The sequence below is a fragment of the Ruditapes philippinarum genome, unplaced genomic scaffold (assembly GCF_026571515.1).
Source record: "Ruditapes philippinarum isolate M1 unplaced genomic scaffold, ASM2657151v2 ctg44_1_1_1_1, whole genome shotgun sequence".
Classification (NCBI taxonomy): domain Eukaryota; kingdom Metazoa; phylum Mollusca; class Bivalvia; order Venerida; family Veneridae; genus Ruditapes; species Ruditapes philippinarum.
In genome coordinates, this window is record NW_026858399.1 from 1 (window position 1) to 22,256 (window position 22,256).

A 22,256-nucleotide genomic window follows, 5' to 3' on the forward strand; every position below is an offset into this window, starting at 1 on the left:
TTAAATTCTCCTACCCTTTTTGGGTTCTTTAAAAGAAGATTTTTAAAAAAATCTTTTACTTAGTAAAGGGCAAGAACTTTACAAATACTGAATAAAATCCACAAGCAAACCCCAAGGTGCATAAGTACACATGCTGACCAACATTCTTGTAAACTTTCAGGCCTACAAGTCAAATACTTTTTGACCTATGCATGAACAAGTTGAAAATTACAAATTGATACTACTGTAGGTCAAGGGCAATAACTCTATAAAAAAATTGAAAAATAATCCACATACAAAGTCCCAGGTGATGTTGATCATTATTCCTGTAAAGTTGGTTGATTCTAACTCAAGCACTCAAAGAACAAATAACACAACATAATGAAATGGTTTTTACTAAGTCAAGGGCAATAACTCTACAAATTACTGGATAATTCCACAAGTGAAACAAAAGGTGCACAACTTCATATGCTGAGCAAAATTCCCGTAAGGTTAAGGTTTCATGACTCTATGTCAAATCCATTTTGAGTTACATGCGACACAAGTTGAAAATTGCAAAAATTTTACTAAGTCATGGGCAATAACTCTAAAATAATATATAAATTTCACATAAAAATACCCAGGTGCACAACAACACATGCTGATCAACATTCCTTTAAAGTTTCATGACTCAAGGTCCAAATCTTTTTGAGTTACATGCGACACAAATTAAAAATTGCAAATTTTTTCTAAGTCAAGGGCAATAACTCTAATAATACTTCAAATAAATTTTCACACGAAAATACCAAGGTGCACAACTGCACATGCTGATCAAATTCCTGTTCAGTTTCATGACTCTACTTTGAGTTACGTGCAACACAAAAGAGAGCGTACGGACGGACGGATGGACAGACAAGGATAAAAAAAAAAAAAAAAAAAAAAAAAAAATCTAAATGCCTCCCCCCCCCCTAAAGTGGGTGCACAAAAAGTCGAGCTAAAAATAAACAAAGGGCAATAAGTCCAAAATTAGGAAAGGCAGTGTTACAGTTCTTGTGCACTGCACTTCTAATCAATAGGATCTTTATCTATCTACAAAGTTTCTTGTTAATACCCCATATTATTTTAGAGTTACCGGTATGTCATGGGTAATATAAAACAAGAGGGCCATGATGGCCCTGAGGTCGCTCACCTGTATATAGGCCCCCGAAGCGGGGCCAGTTTAAACCCCAGGGCTTTTATTTGAACAAACTTGGAATTAAGACACCCATTAGAAGATGTTTCATGATGTTAAGTTTTTGCTATACACATATAAGGAAAGACAATGACCTTCTCCCCCCCCCCCCATGGCAGAGTTAATTTTAACCCAAGGGCTTTTATTTGAACAAACTTGGTAGACACTCATTAGAAAATGTTTCATGCCAAATATTTTAGCTCTAGCTCTTTGGGTTCTTTAAAAGAAGATTTTTTAAGTTTTTACTATATGCATACAGGGAAAATCTATGACCCCCTGAGGCGGGGCCAATTTTGACCCCAGGGCTTTTATTTGAACAAACTTGATAGACACTCATTAGAAGATGTTTCATGCCAAAATATCTAAGCTCTAGCTCTTGGGTTCTTTAAAAGAAGATAATTTAAAGTTTTTCTTTCGGTTACCATGGCAACCAGAGTTCTGCATGAATTAAATTCTTTGAACAATTTTTAAGGTGACCACCAAAGGAACATTCCTGTGAAGTTGGATAAAATTGGCTTAGTGGTTTATGAGGAGATGTCATTTGAAGCAAAAGTTTTACGGACGGACGCCCGCTGGACGCCGGACGAAAAGCGATCACAAAGCTCACCCTGTCACTTTGTGACAGGTGAGCTAAAAAGGGCAAAAATCTCCAAAATTAGGCGCAAGGCAGATTTACGGTTCTTTTGCCAGTGCCTTCTACTTATTGAGATCTTTCTACATTGATATCTCTTGTACATTCTGAGTTATGTCCGGACAAGAAATCTGACAAAACAGACAGAACGACCACCAGCTGATTCCACTATACCCCCTTAAACATCTTTTTTGGACGCAAACCCCGGGTGAGAAGGACAGCTTTCCATATAGTCAAGCTAAAAATAAATTCAAAACAAAAATTCATCTGAAAACTTACTTGTGATCAATGTTTTACAAAATTCGTCATGATTCAAAGAGTCATCCTGTCTACTTTTATCGATCAATTGGAGATTCCCACTTTCTTCCCATGGCAACTGAATATTAGTACATGACTCTTGACTGTCCTCACTTGCTGGCACATTTTCATTCAAATTTGTAGTAAAATGTGCAGATGACTTGTTGTGAAGGCCCAAGATTTCATTTGTCCTATTAATTGATGCTGAACTTTCATTTTTTTCTGATTCCTGCCCTAAGATTATGTTTCTTGTTGGCGAAAGTTCAAGTGGAAATTCAGCACCACTATTTTTAATGACATCCCTCTCATATGATATGTTATCAACATATACAGCACTTCTATTTTTTGACCTACTTCTACTTCTCAACAATGACCTTCCACATCTTAATGGAGATGAATGCTCAGACTTAACGTGATTGGTTGGAGAGCCATCATGTAATTGCCTAGCATTATGGGAAGCAATTTGTAATAAATCATCATGATTTGTCTCAATACTAATATCAGACACTGAAGTATCATAGATAGATGAACCAATGGATTCATGACCATCTGAAAATTTGGTTTCATTTTTTTCCCTGGAGTCTGAAACATCATAAACACTTATCTCCCTGTCACTGGAATTGTTCAATGTTCTTTCAGCAGTACTTGAGAAATTATCATCTGAAATATCACACCTTGTCTCATCGAAGATAGTTAAATTCCTGTTATTTGACTGTCTACATTTTTCATTTCTCTTGACACGTCTGACTGACACATATTCTGTGATATTATGTCCTTGCTGATCTTCATCAACAAGTGGCACATCATTGCCTGTTGCAGAAATATCGTCAACATTTCCAGAAATTGTATATTCATATACACTGGAAACCATGCTTGAGCAAACACTGTTAGTAAGAGGGGAACCGACAGGTGTGAAAGGCCCTTCCCCAACTTTTGTCAATGCAATTCCAGTGTCATTAATTAAAATATCATTTTCAGAGGTCACATGACCTGTGCCACTATTAATTTCTGAAAAAGCTTCATGTTCGGGTAAACTTGTGACTGAAGATTTATGCTGCTCATTAATGGATTTTGATATTATTGCTATACTTCCTCTGCTTGAGTTTCCTGCCAGTACTGTAATATCACTTTCCACTGAAGACACACTTTCCCTTCCACCCGATTTAAAAACATCAGATTTTTGGTCATCTGACCAAGATGACTTATTTGAGAGTGAAGATATTTCAGTCACAGAATTTCTGTTGACCTTCTCGTTAAGTGATGACACTGTGAATTCTCCATCTAAAGAATACAAAATAATCATAAGATTATAGCAATTTTAAAAGAGTCATCAATATCATGCACATAAGCTGGTTATGTACAAAAGTAATTTATTAATATGATTTTATTTTTCCTTAAACATATATATACACAACATACACCAAGGAAAATTATCATGAAAGTAAAATTTATATATTATTATTTTTCTAACTTAAAATATTAACACAAAATTGGAGATTACTGAAATAATAATAAAACTAGAACTATCACTGAATGGGATTCATACCACCCACCAATGTCCTTGACAGAAGACGACTTGGAAAGGTGGTTAAGGGAATAACTTTAGTGGCACAAATACATATACATAAAAAGAAATTATCTCTGGTGAAAAAAAGACAAATTGTACAGGTATAAGTATAAATACATATTGTCAAATCATGTTCGAAACAGTTACAAATAACATTTCATTTTCCTAATGTACTAAAACAAACAAAAGCAGTGAAGTTAAGAAAATAGCATAATTATGTCAAAATATAATTAAGAGTGGAAAAACTTTGCATACTGAGTTTACTTGTGACCCTTGATATATTATATAGTGTCAAGTGAATATCTGTTCTAGTTTCAGAAACATTTTATTTTAAGTATTAATGGTTATAATAGAACATTTTCTAAGCCTAAAAGGGGCATAACTTGTAACATAATTCAATGGAATTGTAGAATTTTCGTCCTCTGAGCTTGCTTGTAGTAACCATTCATATAAATTTTAAGTTTCAAGTAAATATCTGTTCTGGTTTAAGAAATATTATAGTAAATAAATTTAAAGACATAAAAAGGGACTTAACTTTGTCAAAATACAATACAAAGTTATCCCCCCACTATTTTTAGTTATGAAACTTGACCTGCATATCTTACTTGCGACACTGATATTTGAAGTTTCAAATGATTATCTGTTCTAGTTTTAGAAACATTCAAGTACATGTTAAAATTTCAGAGCATTTTCTAAGTCAATTTTTGACCTTCAAGTGTGGCCTTGACCTTCAACTGTCACAAGGGTAAGATGGGTTCTGCACATAACCTTGTTAAGGTGAACATTTGAGTAAAGTTTGAAGAAAATTTTTCCATTAGTATAGAATTTATAGAGCGGACACATTACATACTGTCTAATATTTGATTGTATGTAAATTTGAAGATTTAAAAAAGGGCATAACTTTGTCCAAATGCAATACAGAGTTATGAAACTTGACCTGCATATCTTAATTGTGACACTTCATATTTGTTTTAAATTTCAAGCAAATACCTTTTCTAGTTTCAGAAATAATCAAATACATGTTAAAATTTAAGAATATTTTCTAAGTCAATATTTGACCTTCAAGTGTGACCAAAGGATAACATGGGTTCTGCACATTACCTTGTTGAGGTGAACATTTGAGCCAAGATTGAAGAAAATCTTTCCATTAGTGTAGGACTTACAGAGCGGACACAACATACTGTCTAATATTTGATTGTTTGATATTAGACCGTCAATTGTGACCTTGACCTTGAGCTGACACATGGGCAACATGGGTTCTGCACATCCCCTTTGTTGAGGTGAACATTTGAGCCAAGCTTGAAGAAAATCCTCCAAATGGTATAGGATTTATAGAGCGGACACGATAATGGAGACAGACAGACAAACTGACGGACGCGAATCCATTAAAGCCGCCCCCCCCCCACATTTTGTGGTGGGCGCATAACAACAGCCACTGCCTTGCGAGGGCCACACTCCACAGTCAAATGCATCAGAGGAAGAATATTAGCACTCATAATAAACATTATATTTTTTTAACAAATAAATTTCATTTTAACATTTGATAGTCAAGGTCAATAAAAAGTCAATGCAACATCTGAATTTATCATCATGTTGGTTTTGTCATAAGTTTCCTTTTGTTTCAAAGAAGATTTTTTAAGTTTTTACTATAGACATATAAGGAAAATCAGACCCCCAGGGTGGGGCCAATTTAACCCTGGGGCTTTTGTTTGAACAAACTTTGGTAGACACTCACTAATAGATGTTTCATGCTTAATATCTAAGCTCTAGCTCTATGGGTTATGTATTTAAAAGAAGATTTTTTAAGTTTTTACTATAGACATATATGGAAAATCAGTACCCCCAATTTTGATCCCAGGGCTTTTATTTGAACAAACTGGGTACACACTCACCAGAAGATCTTTCATGCTTAATATCTAAGCTCTAACTCTTTGGGTTTTTTAAAAGAAGATTTTTTAAGTTTTTACTAAATACATATAAGGAAAATCAATGACTGCCCAGGGTGGGGCTTATTTTCACCCTAGGGCTTTTATTTGCATAATCTTGATAGTCACTCACTAGAAGAAGTTTCATGCCAAATATTTAAGCTCTAGCTCTTTCGGTTTTTTAAAAGAAGATTTTTTAAGTTTTTACTATATACATATAAGGAAAAGCAATGACCCCCTGGGGCAGGGCCAATTTTGACCCCAGGGCTTTTATTGGAACAAACTTGATAGACACTTACTAGAAGATGTTTCATGCCAAATATCTAAGCTCTACCTCTTTTGGTTTTTAAAAAAAAGATATTTAATTAATTTAATTTTTTTCTTTCAGTTGCCATGGCAACAAGAGTTCTGCATGGAATTAAATTCTTTGAATAATTTTGAAGGTGACCACGAAATGACCATTCCTGTGAAGTTTGGATGAAATTGGCTTATTGGTTTATGAGGAGATGTCGTTTAAAGTAAAAGTTTACCTACGACGGATGGATGGACGCCGAAAAAAAAGTGATCACAAAAGCTCACCATGTCACTTTGAGCTAAAAAAAAATGTCGTTTAAAGTAAAGGTTAACAGACGGACGGACGATGGAGGCCCAACGAATTGTGATCTCAAAAGCTCACCTTGTCACTTTGTGACAGCTGAGCTAACTAGAACTCAGCGAGTCGGATGTGTCGCCTTGTGAACAATATAGTTTAGGAGAAATGGCCAGGAAAAAAATGAGATATGAAAATTAACAAAGGGCAATAACTCAAAAAATATAAAGTGCAGAGCAGCAGTTTCTATGCACTGCACTTCTTATCAATAAGATCTATCATCCTATGAAGTTTCAAGTCTATAGCTTTTATAATATATGAGAAATGGCCTGGACAAAAATAAAGTATGAAAATTAATAAATGCAGAGTAACGGTTCTTGTACACTGCACCCTTTCTTAATGAGATCTATCATCCTATGAAGTTTAAAGATCATAGCTTTTATACTTTAGGAGAAATGGCCTGGACAAAAATAAAGTATGAAAATTAACAAAGGGCAATAACTCAAAAAATAAGAAATGCTGAGTACCGGTTCTTGTGCACTGCACTTTTTCTTAATGAGATCTATCATCCTATGAAGTTTCATGTCCATAGCTTTTATACTTTAGGAGAAATGGCCCGGACAAAAATAAAGTATGAAAATTAACCAAGGGCAATAACTAAAATAAGAAATGCAGATTACCAGTTCTTGTGCACTGCCTTTCTGGTCATTATAAGAAGCATGCATACCAAGTTTGAAGTCAATCCGACTTATAAAGACTGACTTATGCTCGGGACGAGCTTAAGGGGATGACGACGCCAACAAAAGTAACCCCTATATGTCGCCTTTTTCAAGGCGACACAAAAATTACATGATTCTTAGAAGTGGCATTTTATAGGCTTTTACAGGCTGTTATAGGCGAAAAATCACCACATTCATCTGCACTGTGATTGGCATATAATAACATCCTATATATAACAATTACTGTACTCAAAGTATGTGCACTTACAGTTTCTTTCAACAAGATCAGATGTCAATAACACTTCCTTTCTATCATCAATGTTTGCATCATCTGAACAAATTTCTTTTCTTTCCCTCCTTATAGTTGACTTCCTCCAAATATTTGCTCTAAAATATACTTAATAATATGAGGTTCTAGTTTGAAAAGAATGCACAGTCATACCTACATATTACACAAAATCTTATATAACAAAGTTTTTGTCATTTCATATCATCTTTGAAATTTTGTCTGTCATCTGTCTGTTTGCAACTGTTAGGTATGTCCCAGAATGAATGAAATCTGTATATTCATGATAAAATTATCACAACAAGCAAATTCGTTGAATTTATATCCCCCGCCGAGTACTGGTTTTTATTAACGCAACAACTGAAAACATGAGGCTTTATTTATATATCAATCATATATCAATCATGGCATAAACAGTAATATTCTTTGAACTTGATAAATATTCAGGGCAATAACAGAGCCATAACTTTGTGTTAAATAGTAATATCTGGAAATGCCAATGAGATGTATGCATACTACATAACTAATCAAGGGCCATAAATCTGAGTTATAAGTATCTGACCGGAACAAGGCGACTATATGCACATCTCCTCTTAGTATCCCATAAAGTTTCATTGAATTCCAGCCAGTAGCACGGAAACGATTATTGCTCTGGTTGTATACTGCCTAAGTTATCAAGGGTCATAACTCTAAGTTAAAATGTCTGACCCAAACAAGGCGACAATATGCGCATCTCCTCTTGGTATTGAAGGTTCCAATAAAGTTTCATTGAATTCCAGCCAGTAGTTGCAGAGAAGTAGCGAGGAAACTAATATTTTTCTATATGGATACTGCATAACTAATCAAGGGCCATAACTCTGAGTTAAAGTGTCTGACCCCAACAAGGCAATGATATGCGCATTTTCTCTTGGTATTGAAGGTTCCCATAAAGTTTCATTGAATTCCAGCCAGTAGTTGCAGAGAAGTAGCGCCGTAAAGATTTTTGCTCTATATGCATACTGCATAACTAATCAATGGCCATAACTCTGCGTTTAAGTGTCTGACCGGAACAAGGCGACGATATGCGTATATCCTCTTGGTATTGAAGGTTCCCATAAAGTTTCGTTGAATTCCAGCTAGTAGTTGCAGAGAACTAGCGTGGAAACGATTTTTACTCCATATGCATACTACATAACTAATCAAGGGCCATAACTCTGAGTCAAAGGGCCTGACCGGAACAAGCTGACGATATGCGCATCTCCTCTTGATATTGATGATTTCCCTAAAGTTTCATTGAATTCCAGCCAATAGTTGCAGAGAACTACTCCGGAAACAAAATTTTACTCTATATGCATACTGCATAACTAATCAAGGGCCATAACTCTGAGTTAAAGGGTCTGACCGGAACAAGCTGACGATATGCGCATCTCTTCTTGATATTGATGATTCCCATAAATTTTCGTTGAATTCCAGCCAGTAGTTGCAGAGAACTACGGACAGACGGATGTTATTGCCCTGAATATTCAATAAGTTCAAAGAATATTACTGTTTATGCCATGATTAATATATAAATAAAGCCTCATGTTTTCAGTTGTTGTGTTAATAAAAACCAGTACTAATTTCTAGATTTACAAGTCATCTTAACAAAAATAGTTCTATAACACAAATTCAAAAAATAATAAATGTCTACCAAGGTGAGAAAATATAAAACAAAACATTATTTATTTAAGATAACCGTTTTTTTTTGTTTTGTTTTTTTCAAATAAGTATCCATATGATAAATCATGTCCTTCACAGATTCAGTCTTTCAGAATGGCTTCACTGTGGCTCACATCTATCCATTTTATTGACTGCACACTGAAAAACTAACCTAACAGTTGCAAACAGACAGACAGACAGGCATACAGGTTACAACAGTATGCCTTAATTTTCGGAATAAGGAAAATTATAATGGACATTAAAGGAGTTCTTCAATCAGATAGAAATGGAAATTTACTACTGTTCAATGGAATAATGGTAAGTCTATATTTAGACTATTTTGTTACAACAGTCTTTTCAAATACCTTGCAAATTAACACTTTTAATTTTAGTTTCTGATTTTTCTTCATAAATTTTACATATGTGCTGATTTAAATCTTTTTAACTGAGTGTTATTGAGTGGGAATTTTTAAATCTGCCCTTTTCTTTACATTATGTACCAGTAAATTACATTCCTTGTCATGATTTTTCATACCATTTACATTTTGAGGATATTTCAGTAAATTATGGGTTTATATTAACAGTACTACTATCAAAATAAGCATTTTGATTTTACTCAATTTATATATTATGTATTAGTAATGAATATTTTTTCTTATTTACAGGAAAACTTACAATGCTACACAGGTGACCATAGAGAGTTTCAAATTATTATAAATGATGAAGGAAAGAAAAATGAGGTTGATTACAGAAATAATTGACGGTTAGTTTTGTTATTCAATAAGGTTAGATAATTGATAAAAATAATGAAATAAATAATTACAATTGATTTGAACAATTTTAACTGTTAGATGAACAACTTTCAATGTAGTATAAATTTCCATTTAAATAAAATGATTGTATAGAATATAATTTTTGTATATTAAAGATTTACTTAAATTACAATATTATTTATCTTAAATGTTTGTACAATACTTAAATGCATGTAATACATTCACTATTTAAAATTTTCATATAGTTAAAATAAAAGTTCTGTTAAAATGATTCATTATCATCTGATTTAGCAGTCAAAACCAGTAGAAATGTGAATAATTTTCAATTGTATTGTTTAAACTAACAATTGCCTTTTTAGATATAGATCTATGTTGTTGAAATAATTTATAGCAATATTTAACAAAATTAAAAACTATTGCAGCAAGAACAATTTTAATTTTTATAAATAATCAAACTGGCAAGATTGTCCAAAAATAATATTTTACTATTGCCAAATTTGTGCTTTCAAATATTGATCTTTTTAATTACATGCCAATAATACCAATCATTATTATGCATATCAAACATAAATAATTTATTATTATACACATTTTTTTTTCAGTGTGCAGTCAATAAAATGGATAGATGTGAGCCACAGTGAAGCCATTCTGAAAGACTGAATCTGTGAAGGACATGATTTATCATATGGATACTTATTTGAAAAAAAAAAACAAAAAAAAAAACGGTTATCTTAAATAAATAATGTTTTGTTTTATATTTTCTCAACTTGGTAGACATTTATTATTTTTTGAATTTGTGTTATAGAATTATTTTTGTTAAGATGACTTGTAAATCTAGAAATTAGTTGAAATGAATAAATTCACAGACATTTGGGGTTTGGAGCTCAAAACGCCTTTAAAATCCAAATAAAATGCATATTTGTCAATCCCAGCACATGTACTGATCATATATATAAAAAAAACTTAATATAAGCCGTTTTGAAAAAAATTCATATTTTAACATCTATAATAATACACAAGATAAAAATGTTCGCCGGAAAAAATCCGCACCCCTACCGTCATAATCACCATGTATTTTATTCCATTTCCAATATTTTCACATAATCCTTTGGTCCATCGACACAGAAGATATAATTCTTCACGATGATGGTCAATTTTAAACTTCAACGGTAATATAAACAACGCAACAGCCGAAATAAACATCAATATTATCGCCGTCTTTTTCCAACGACAAAATCTTTCGATAAATTCAATGGACCAGATGGCTATGAACGAAGCTATCCGATTATGTGGTTCCCAAACTTAAAAGCGATGCGCATTTTGCACACGGCAAAGCTGGGGCCACATAATCGGATGATTTTTTTTCAAAACGGCATATATTAAGATTTTTTGATATATATGATCAGTACATGTCCTGGGATTGACAAATATGCATTTTATTTGGATTTTAAAGGCGTTTTGAGCTCCAAAGTGTCTGTGAATAAATTAATTCTATTATGTAATAGTTTATTAATATTATACCTTATCACATGACGATTAATTGCAATATTGGAGCATTTAAAGAAGTTTCTTACAGACTAGACGCAAGCTTGTCGCAAGCTAGAGGCAAGCTTGCCGCAAACTTGCAACTAGCTTGCCGCAAGCTTGAAACTAGCTTGCCGCAAGCTTGCAACTAGCTTGTCGCAAGCTTGCAACTAGCTTGCCGCAAGCTTGCAACTAGGTTGTCGCAAGCTTATGGTGCCTTTCAAATCTAAAGCATGCATTTTTGAAAACAGGCTGCAAGCTTCCCGCAAGCTTGCGGCAAGCTTGCCGCGAGGTTCCAATTCTAAGCTTTCCGCAAGCTTTATTTGCAAGCTTGCGACAAGCTTGTTGCAAGCTTGTCGCAAGCTTTATAAAAGCTTGCAATTTTGGTTTGGGTATAACTCTACAAATACTGAAGAAGGAGTTATGGTTTTGTACACTGTACTTCCTCTCATTGTGCATACAGACCATTATAATTGTATGAAGTTGTATTGAATTCCAACGACTAGTTTTCAAGTTATGCACTGGACAAAAAAAATAACAAATTACTTTGTAATTACATATAAATGTAGTCCAAATAGAGTTATGGTTCTTGTGCACTGCACTTTATCTCACTGCCCATACCATTGTATGAAGTTTAATTGAATTCCTACCATTAGTTTTCAAGTTATGCACTGGACAATAAAAAGTAACCAAGGGCCATAACTCTTAAATGAGTCAAGAAAGAGTTATGGTTTCTGTGCACTGCCTTTCCTGTTAATAAACTTGACCATGAAATTGTATTGAATTGCAACAACTAGATTTCATGTTATGCTCTGGAACAAGGAAAAGTAACAAAGGGCAATCACTCTATCATTACTCTGGACAGAGTTATGGCTCTTGTGCACTGCACTTCCTCTTATTGTGATTGACCATTGTATGAAGTTGCATTGAATTCAAACCATTCATTTTCAAGTTATGCACTGGACAAGAAGAAGTATCAAAGGGCAATAACTCTGTGAGAAGTCAAGATGGAGTTATGGTTCTTGTGCACTGCACTTCCTCTCGTTGTATTAGTTGTGTTGAATTCCAACTAGTAGTTTTCAAGTTATGCTCTGGACAAGAAAAAAGCAATGGAAAAGTAACAAAGGGCGATAACTCTGGACAGAGTTATGGTTCTTGTGCACTGCACTTCCTCTTAGTGTGCTTAACCATTTAATAAGGTTGTTTTAAATTCCAACCAATGCTTTTCAAGTTATGCTCTGGACAAGGAAAAGTATCAAAGGGCACTAACTCTGTACTTAGTCAAGATAGAGTTATGGTTCTTGTGCACTGCACTTCCTCTCAATGTGCTTGACCATTGTATGAAGTTGTATTGAATTCCAACCATCAGTCTTCAAGTTATACTCCGGACAAGGAAAATGCCACGAACCGCTGGACCAACCGACCAACCAACCACCGGGTGACTCCCATAAACTTCGTTTCGGGGGGTATAATAATGTGTATAATCTCTACACTACCATCTATCTATATTTCAAGTTTCATAAAAATGTTTTACTTTTTTGAGTAATCCCAAATATTGTTATATTTGACATATTTTAAGCCTATTTGTTGCCATAGCAACCAAATTTTTCAACATAGGAAGAAAAGAAAAAGATGTGCATAATATCCAGACTGCCATCTACCCATATTTCATGTTTCATGAAAATATTTTCAGTACTTTTTGCGATATCACAGGATCTAGTTTTGTGGACGAATTGACGGACGAACAGACAGACAGATGGACGGAGGGTAAACCAGTAGGTGACTAATAATCAAGATTCTGCACAGCAACGGCAATGGCAACAACAACCTGACTGCAGCAATAGCTCAATTCTTTTTTTTTTATACGTCGAGCGCATAATGTCATATTGCCTTTATCACTGTTCCCAGTATCAAGCATTTGATGACCCTGTTGCTAACTGCTGTCAGATAGACGAAGAGCAAACACTTTTTTAGTTTTTCTAATTTAAAGTTATGCTCCCATGAATCACTTATAGTCTGTCCCACCAAATTTGAATATTCCATTTTTTATTAAATATAATAGTAAAATCATTTAAATTAATGTCATGTTAACCCTGACGTCAATATATCTAGGCATGTTTTTCATTTTTTCCATAAAGCCAGTAATATGGTCAAAATGTTAATATTATATTTTTCCTCGTTGACTTATGTTGTAACCTGACGTGACGTCCATTTCAAAATGGTGGTGCCCAAACAGACGTCATTTAGGGTTTGTCTCACAATTACCGTGAAATGTACTCGGTAATCATAAAAAAATGATTACTGATCAAAAGCTAAATGTTACCATTAAAAAGGAAGTGGCAAAAAGGCAATTTTACTAGCAAACCATTATTTAAAATAATCAAAATCATTTGAAGTGAAATATCAGTAAGGTTCCGCTTTATAAATTCTAACACACAAAGATTTATATAATTATATAATTTTTAATACCATGATATACTGTCGTATTGTATAATCTTTTTAAGATAAAAAGAGCAATGAAGTGGTTTTTTTTGTTTTTTTTTCTGATCTTCTACTAACGAACATCAGGTTTCTTTATTTCTCTCAATATATATAGCAACGGCACAAACCTGATAGAAAACAATTGGCGTGATGTCACAATATAATCGATGTCGCAGTAAAATAAAACAAAAGTGTGTTTCTTTTGACGCACTTAAATACTTATAACTTGAGTTTAAATATGAAAAACTCTTTGGTTGCTGAGTTATTATAGGAAATTGTATCTCAAAACAGTGTTTTTTCTTTGTGTGGATGTATTTTTTATTGGATTTAGATATCTTCAGACAGTTTAGAGACATTCCCTAACCTGGATTACTGTAAATGTGAAATTTAGTTGAATAAGTGTTATATAATCTGATAATCATAACATACATATACATGTATACATAAGTTGGATTATAACTAAAACAAGAACGTGTTTGTTGAACACAAATGCCCCCCGGCTCAGATTCTTGTCAGTAACAATATTTAAAATAAAGGCTGTATGGGCAAAAGTGTAAAAAATCTATTTTTAGCACTGGTGACCTTGACCCAACAGACCCCTAACTCCATCCAAAGGAAGAATATCATGCAACTTATTTTCCTACCAAATATGAAATAAATCTGTCAATATATAAAGGCTGTATGGGCAAAAGTGTAAAAATCTATTTTTAGCACTGTTGACCTTGACCCAACTGACCCCTAACTCCATCTAAAGGAAGAATACCATGTAAGTTATCTTCCTACCAATTATAATACAAATCTGTCAATAAATAAAGGCTGTATGAGCAAAAGTGTAAAAATCTATTTTTAGCACTGGTGACCTTGACCCAACTGACCCTACCTCCATCCAAATAAGAATACCTCAATTTTATGTTCCTACAAAATATACAAGACATCTGTCGATAGAATAAGGTTAATACACCTGTAAGTGTAAAAAATCTATTTTTGACATTGGTCACCTTGACCCAAATGAACCCTTACTAAAGGAAAAGGAAGAGGACCTCCCTTGGTATGACTATTATAAACATGAAAGACATTAACTTAAAAATAAAGGCTGTATGAGCAGAAATGTTTAAATTTATTTTTTTACACAAGTGACCTTGACCTAGAGACGCCTAACGCCACAAAAAATTAGAGGATCGTTAAAGGTATCCACCTACCACATATGAAAGATATCATTAAATAAATTAAGTAATTAGGTGAAATTTTTTGATAAATCCAACTTGGCGAATAGGTTAACCATACTAGGCCCTATTTAAGGGAAATTACTGGGAAAATGGATTGCACATTTATATAACTTGGCAATATCATGTACATTGTATTGATAAGTAAGTGTGAAAATTATTAATTATTAGTTCAGATAGAACATAAGATATTTCCAACTTGCCGGTTCAGGTTAACCATTATTCATTTTCTAAGTGCTGAAAAGGGCCGTAACTTGGTGCAAATGGAAGCCATAGTTATGTAACTTGCCCAGATCATATACTTTGTATGGATTAGTAAGTGTGTAAATTATGAAGCCATTGGTACAGGTAGAACTTAAGAAAAATCCAACTTGCCGTTCTAGGTTAACCTCGTACGGACAGACGGACAGACGTTCTCACAGGACAGTAATTATGTGGCTACTCTATTGTTCTCTCTATTGTTCTTTTTAGCCACACAAAAGAAAATAGCCACATAAAAGCATTACAGAATGAATGACATCAAAGAGAAAGAACAGTTACCTATTGTCCCTCTAGCCACATAATTACACTCCTGTGAGTGCGGAAGGACAGACGGACGGACGGTTCAATTACTATATGCCCGGGGGCATAAAAAGGACAATGGTTAGGAGTAGATCTAACAGTAAGTAAAAAGGACCAGCCAAAACTTTCATTCAGTGGTGGACAGAAAGAACAAAAGATGACTTCTTCTCAGCCTATACAATTGGACACAAGTAATTACAGTAACACTAGTATGGCAAGTGTGGATGATCCAGGACTTAGTCACATTCAGACACAGCTTGAGGGGTTGAATGTAAATATGAACAATCTCAGGAGAGATTTCAAAGCTATGTTAAAAAAAGAAGAAATTGAAGTTTTAATCAAAAGTACCTTAACTGATATTATGTCAACTTTGGAAGAAAAACTCAAGGTCTACATACAAAATGAATTGACTCTTAAAACGAAACATCTTAATGACAAAATTGATAGCCTTGAATTTGAAAAGAAGGAACTTAAGGAAAAGCTGGTGAGTGTTGAGACAATAATACCCTTCTGAAAATCAAGAGCCTGGAAGAGACTGTAATGAAAATTCATGATATCAGTAGAGATGCCAACAAGAGAGCAAACTTCAATAAACAATACTCTAGAAAGAATAATGTCAAGGTCATGGAGATCCCTGAGATCAGAGGAGAAACTGAGCAACAACTAACCAATTCAATGAGAGATACATTCAAAATGCAGGGAGTCTCACTTGAGGAAAAGGACATTATTGCCATTCACAGACTGCCCTCCAAAAAAAATTCAATCAGGCCAGTTATCCTTAAACTCAAAAATAACATTAAAGCAACATTAATGAGAAAACGCTAGGAGATGAGAAATGCAGGCCATAAACTTGTTGATGATGTGACAATTTTGAATCAAGGACTTACAATATTTTAAAGGTTACATTTACGGACTCACTCATCAAGAAGAAAGAATCAGGTTTGACATTTACGATAACATTGACACTATAATCCGTGACTTCCGTGAGAGGCGCAAATCCAAACAGTAATTGTGACCAACTTGATGAAAGCGTTGCATTATTTTTCGGAAATCCTAAAGAATAGAGTCTACTAAAATAATATTGAAACCAGGTGCTGTTTATTACTGATGCTAAGTTAGCATATATGTTTATACAGTATAACTTGTGGCGTATTTTTGAAACAGATATCCTGACACTGCGGCAAAAGTATGTTACAGTATTGATGGGTCCCATTAAATTTCGTTGAATTCCAGCCAGTAGTTGTAGAGAAATAGCGCGGAAACAATAACATGTATTACTCTATATGCATAATGCATAACTATGAGCCATAACTCTGCCTTGAAGGGTATGACCGGAACAAGGTGATGATATGTGCATCTCCTTTTGGTATTAATTGTTTCCACAAAGTTTAAGGTGATGATATGCGCATGTCCTATTAGTATTTATTGTTTCCACAAAGTTTTCTTATTTATAATCCATTCAGCAGCTGCAGAGAAATAGAACGGAAACAATTATTGCTCTGTATGCAAACTGCATTACTAATCAAGGGCCATAAACTGTGTTAAAGAGTCTGAAAGGAATAAGCCAACCTTATGCCCATCTCCTCTTGGTATTGATGGTTCTCATAAAGCCTCATGGAAATCCAGCTAATAGTTGCAAAGAAGTAGAGAGGAAATGATAACTGTCTATAATACAAACTGCATCATAACTAATCAAGGTACATAAGTAGTGCTGAAAGGTTTGACCCAAAGAACGCGAAGATATGCACATCTCCTCTTGGTTAATATTGATGGTTCCCATAAAGTTTCATGGAAATCCAGACAGTATTTGCAGAGGTTCTATATACATAATGCATAAAAAGGGCCATAACTCTTTGACGAAAGGTCTGACCGGGACAAGGCGATGATATGTGCATCTTCTCTTGGTACTGATGGTTCCCAGAAAGTTTTGTTGCATACCAGCCAGTTGTAGTAGAGAAATAGCGCAGAAACGAAATTCAGACTATATGCATGCAGCATTAATAATCAAGGGCCATAACTTTGTGTTCAAGGTTCTGACTGGAACAAGGCTATGATAAACACATCTCACCATACTGATGGTTCCCAGAAAGTTTCATTGAATTCCAGCCAGTTGTTGCAGAGAAAAAACGAAGAAACGAAATTCGGACTATATGCATACTGCATAACTACTAATCATGGGCCATAACTCTGTGTTAAAGGGTCTGACCTAAACAAGGCAATGATATGCACATCTCCTCTTGGTATTGATGGTTCCCATAAAATTTCCTTGAATTCCAGCCAGTAGTTGCAGAGAGATAGTGCGGGAAAGAAATGTGGATGGACAGACAGACATAATATACGTACTTCCGTACAAACCCAGAGGTACTTGTGTCTTTGTGAACAATGGGTAATGGTACATTCTCTTTGGTCCAATTAATTCCGTTATAACTTGTGTGTCTTTTCTAGGCTTGTGTGACTTAAATGGCTAAAAAGATCATAGGAAAAGTCACATAAGTACCATTTTGTAAGTTTGTCCGGACGGACAACTCAAAACAATATACCCCTCCAGATTTGAACAGCGGCAATAATAAAATTCTAATCCCGTGTCAAATAATGGTGAAGTCAATGTTGCATTTTTCATTCAGGGACATATAAAGGTACATATATTTCGATGAGGCAGACTTTAATAAAAATTTTGATAGAGGTCAACAAGAAAATGTTTAATATCAAACATAACTAGAACTATCGCTGAATGCGATTCATACCCCCACCAATGTCCTTGACAGAAGACGTCTTGGAAAGGTGGTTAAGGGAATAACTTAAGTTGCACAAATACATAAAAAGAAATTATCTCTGGTGAAAAAAAGACTAATTGTACAGGTAATAGTATAAATATATATTATCAAATCATGTTCGAAACAGCTACAAATAACCTTTTATTTTCCCAATGTACTTAACATTTTATAAGTCAATTTTTGACCTTCAAGTGTGGCCTTGACCTTAAGCTGGCACAAGGGTAAAATGGGTTCTGCACATTGCCCAGATGGGGTGAACATTTGAGTAAAGTTTGAAGAAAATCCTTCCATTAGTATAGAATTTATAAAGCGGACACAACATATTGTCTAGTATTGATTGTATGTAAATTTAAAGACTTAAAAAGGGGCATAACTTTGTCAAAATGCAATACAGAGTTATGAAACTTACCTTTAATCTTATTTGTGACACCTCATTTATCTTTTAAGTTTCAAGCAAATACCTGTGCTAGTTTCAGAAATAATCAAGTACATGTTAAAATTTAAGAATATTTTCTAAGTCAATTTTTGACCTTCAAGTGTGACCTTGACCTTTAGCCGGCACAAAGGTGACATGGATTCTGCACATAACCTTGTTGAGGTGAACATTTGATTAAAGTTTGAAGAAAATTCTTCCATTAGTATAGGATTTATAGAGCGGACACGACATATTGTCTTATATTTGATTGTATTAAATTTGAAGACTTAAAAAGGGGCATAACTTTGTTAAAATGCAATACAGAGTTATGAAACTTGACCATCATACTTAATTGTGACACTTCATATATATTTTAAGTTTCAAGTAAGTACCTTTTCTAGATTCAGAAATATTCAAATAGATGTTAAAATTTAAGAATATTTTCTAAGTCAATTTTTTTACCTTCAAGTGTGACCTTGACCTTAAGCCGGCAAAAGAGTGACATGGGTTCTGCACATTACCTTGTTGAAGTGAACATTTGAGCCAAGATTGAAGAAAATCTTTCAATTAGTGTAGGACTTACAGAGCAGACACGACATACTGTGTAATATTTGATTGTTTGATATTTGACCTTCAATTGTGACCTTGGCCTTGAGCTGACACATGGACAACATGGGTTCTGCACATCCCCTTGTTGAGGTGAACATTTGAGCCTAGTTTGAAGAAAATCCTTCAATTAGTGTAGGACTTACAGAGCGGACACAACATATTGTGTAATATTTGATTGTTTGATATTTGACCTTCAAATGTGACTTTGACCTTGAGCTGACACATGGGCAACATGGGTTCTGCACATCCCCTTGTTGAGGTGAACATTTGAGCCAAGTTTGAAGAAAATCTTTCAATCAGTGTAAAACTTACAGAGCGGACACAACATACTGTCTAATATTTGATTGTTTGATATTCGACCTTCAATTGTGACCTTGATCTTAAGCTGACACATGGGCAACATGGGTTCTGCACATCCCCTTGTTGATGTGAACATTTGAGCCAAGTTTGAAGAAAATCTTTCAATTAGTGTAGGACTTACAGAGCGGACACGACATGCTGTCTAATATTTGATTGTGTTTAATATTTGACCTTCAATTGTGACCTTGACCTTGAGCTGACACATGGGCAACATGGGTTCTGCACATCCCCTTGTTGAGGTGAACATTTGAGCCAAGTTTGAAGAAAATCCTTCAATTGGTATAGGAGTTAAAGATCGGACACGGTAGTGTTCCATTAGAAAATATTTCATGTCCAAAATTTAAGCTATATCCTTTCAGTCAGAAATGAGGATTTTCATAGTTCTGACCGGAACAAGGCAATGATATGTGCATCTCCCCTTGGTATTAATTGTTCCAATAAAGTTTCATTGAAATCCAGCCAGTAGTTGCAGAGAAGTGGCGCGGAAACTATCATTGCTCTATATGCATACTGCATAACTAATCAAGGGCCATAACTCTGTGTTAAAGAGTCTGAGCGGCACAAGGCAACATGCACATCCCCTCTTGGTATTGATGGTTCCCATAAAGTTTTGTTGAATTCCAGCCAGTAGTTGCAGAGAAAAAGTGCGGAAACAATTATTGCTCAATATGCATACTAATTAACTAATCAGGGGGCATAATTTGTCTTGATGGGTCTGACCAGAACAAGGCGATGATATGCGCATCTCCTCTTATTATTGATTGTTACCATTAAATTTCATTGAATTCCAGCCAGTACTTTCAAAGTAATGGCACAGAAACGATAATTGCTCTATATGCATACTGTGTAACAAATCAAGGGCCATTAAGTTAAAGGGTCTGACCGAAACAAGGGGACAATATGCCCATCTCCTCTTAGTATTGATTGTTTCCATAAAGTTTAGTTAAACTCCAGCCAGTTCTTGCAGAGAAAAAGCACGGAAACGATTATTGCTCTATATGCATACTGCATAACTAATCAAATATCATAAGTCTGAGTTAAAAAGTCTGACCAGATGAAGGCAGTGATATGCGCATCTCCTCTTGGTATTAAAGGTCCCCATAAAATTTCATTGAATTCCAGCCATTAGTTGCAGAGAAGAAGCACGGAAACGATTATATATCTCTATATGCATACTGCATAACTAATCAAGGGCCATAACTCTGAGTTAAAGTGTCTGACCAGAACAAGGGGACGATATGCGCATCTTCTTTTGGTATTGACAGTTCCCATAAAAATTTGTTGAATTCCAGGAAGTAGTTGCAGAGAAGAAGAGTGGAAACGATTATTGCTCTATATGCATACTGCATAACTAATCAAGGGCCATAACTCTGAGTTAAAGTGTCTGACCGGAACAAGGCGAAGATATGCGCATCTCCTGTTGTTATTGAAGGTTCCCATAAAGTTTTGTTGAATTCCAATCAGTAATTGCAGAGAAGAAGCGCAGAAACAATTATTGCTTTATTTGCATACTGCATAACTAATCAAGGGCCATAACTCTGAGTAACAGTGTCTGACAGAAACAAGCCGATCATATGCGCACCTCCACTTGATATTAATGATTCCCATAAAGTTTTGTTGAATTCCAGCCAGAAGTTGCAGAGAAGTAGCATGGAAACGATTATTGTTCTATATGCATACTGAATAACTAATCAAGGGCCATAACTCTGAGTTAAAGTGTCTGACAAGATTAATAAAGTTTCCTTGAATTCCAGCCAGTAGTTGCAGAGAAGTAGCGTGGAAATAATTATTGCTCTATAATGCATACTGCATAACTAATCAAAGGCCATAACTCTGAGTTAAAGGGTCTGACTGGAATAAGCCGATGATATGCGCATCTCCGCTTGATTTCAATGATTCCCATAAAGTTTTCAGTAATTAAAGAGAACTAGCACGGAAACGAAATTCGGACGGAAGGACAGACGGACAACGTCAAAACAATATCCCTCTCCCGATTCCATCAACACACACTGCACGATGGACACAGGGCAATAGTAAGCTCAACTTAAGCTCTGGCAACATCTTGGTAATCATATTACGGCATATTACATTTTGTACCATAGTTACACATTTTAAGGTCTAGTAATTTCAGAAAATATTTTTTCAAAAGTGTTTTTGCTTTATGTTCAATAAACATACAAGGAAAAGTGTTGACATCCTTAAGTAGAGCGAATATCTATCAAAAGCCTATAATTTGAACAACCTTGGCAAAGGTCCACTAGACAATGATTTGTGCCAAATATCTAAGCTCTAGCCTTTGCTATTTCAGAGAAGAAGATTTATACTATATATCATACATAATATCAAAGGAAAACCAGATCCAAATATTCAAAAATCCAGAACAATTTTTGTAAAGCTTTATGCTGAAAACATCACAAACAAGTTTTATCAAATTCAACTCAATGATTTCAAAAGTTGACAATGGATGCACATACGGACAAATGACAAATAAGTAATTATGGGTTAGACTGTACAAAGTTATACTCAGTTTTAAAGATTCAGGACACATCTTCCAGTATATGCATTTGAAAGACCCCGACAACAAAAGCAAACTGAATTTACCTTATTCATGTCATACTTCAAAACTTCAGTGTTTTATAACTCACACATCACATTA

At 34.6% G+C, this 22,256-nt stretch overlaps 1 protein-coding gene and 1 long non-coding RNA gene across 2 annotated transcripts in view; both read right to left on the bottom strand.

The window, feature by feature from the left end:
- Nucleotides 1–2,118: 2,118 nt before the first annotated feature.
- Nucleotides 2,119–22,256, bottom strand: part of LOC132753071 (uncharacterized) — a gene marked incomplete at its 3' end in the record, with an annotated part of 221,807 nt that continues 201,669 nt past the window's right edge. Inside the window, 2 exon segments of the mRNA XM_060743482.1 lie at nt 2,119–3,398; nt 7,186–7,304. Of these exon segments, the coding sequence (XP_060599465.1) occupies nt 2,119–3,398; nt 7,186–7,304 (1,399 nt within the window).
- Nucleotides 12,874–22,256, bottom strand: LOC132753075 (uncharacterized). Its single transcript, XR_009628905.1, has 2 exons — nt 19,451–22,256; nt 12,874–19,275 (listed from the first exon to the last, which is right to left on the bottom strand). It is a non-coding gene; the product is annotated as an uncharacterized LOC132753075 (long non-coding RNA).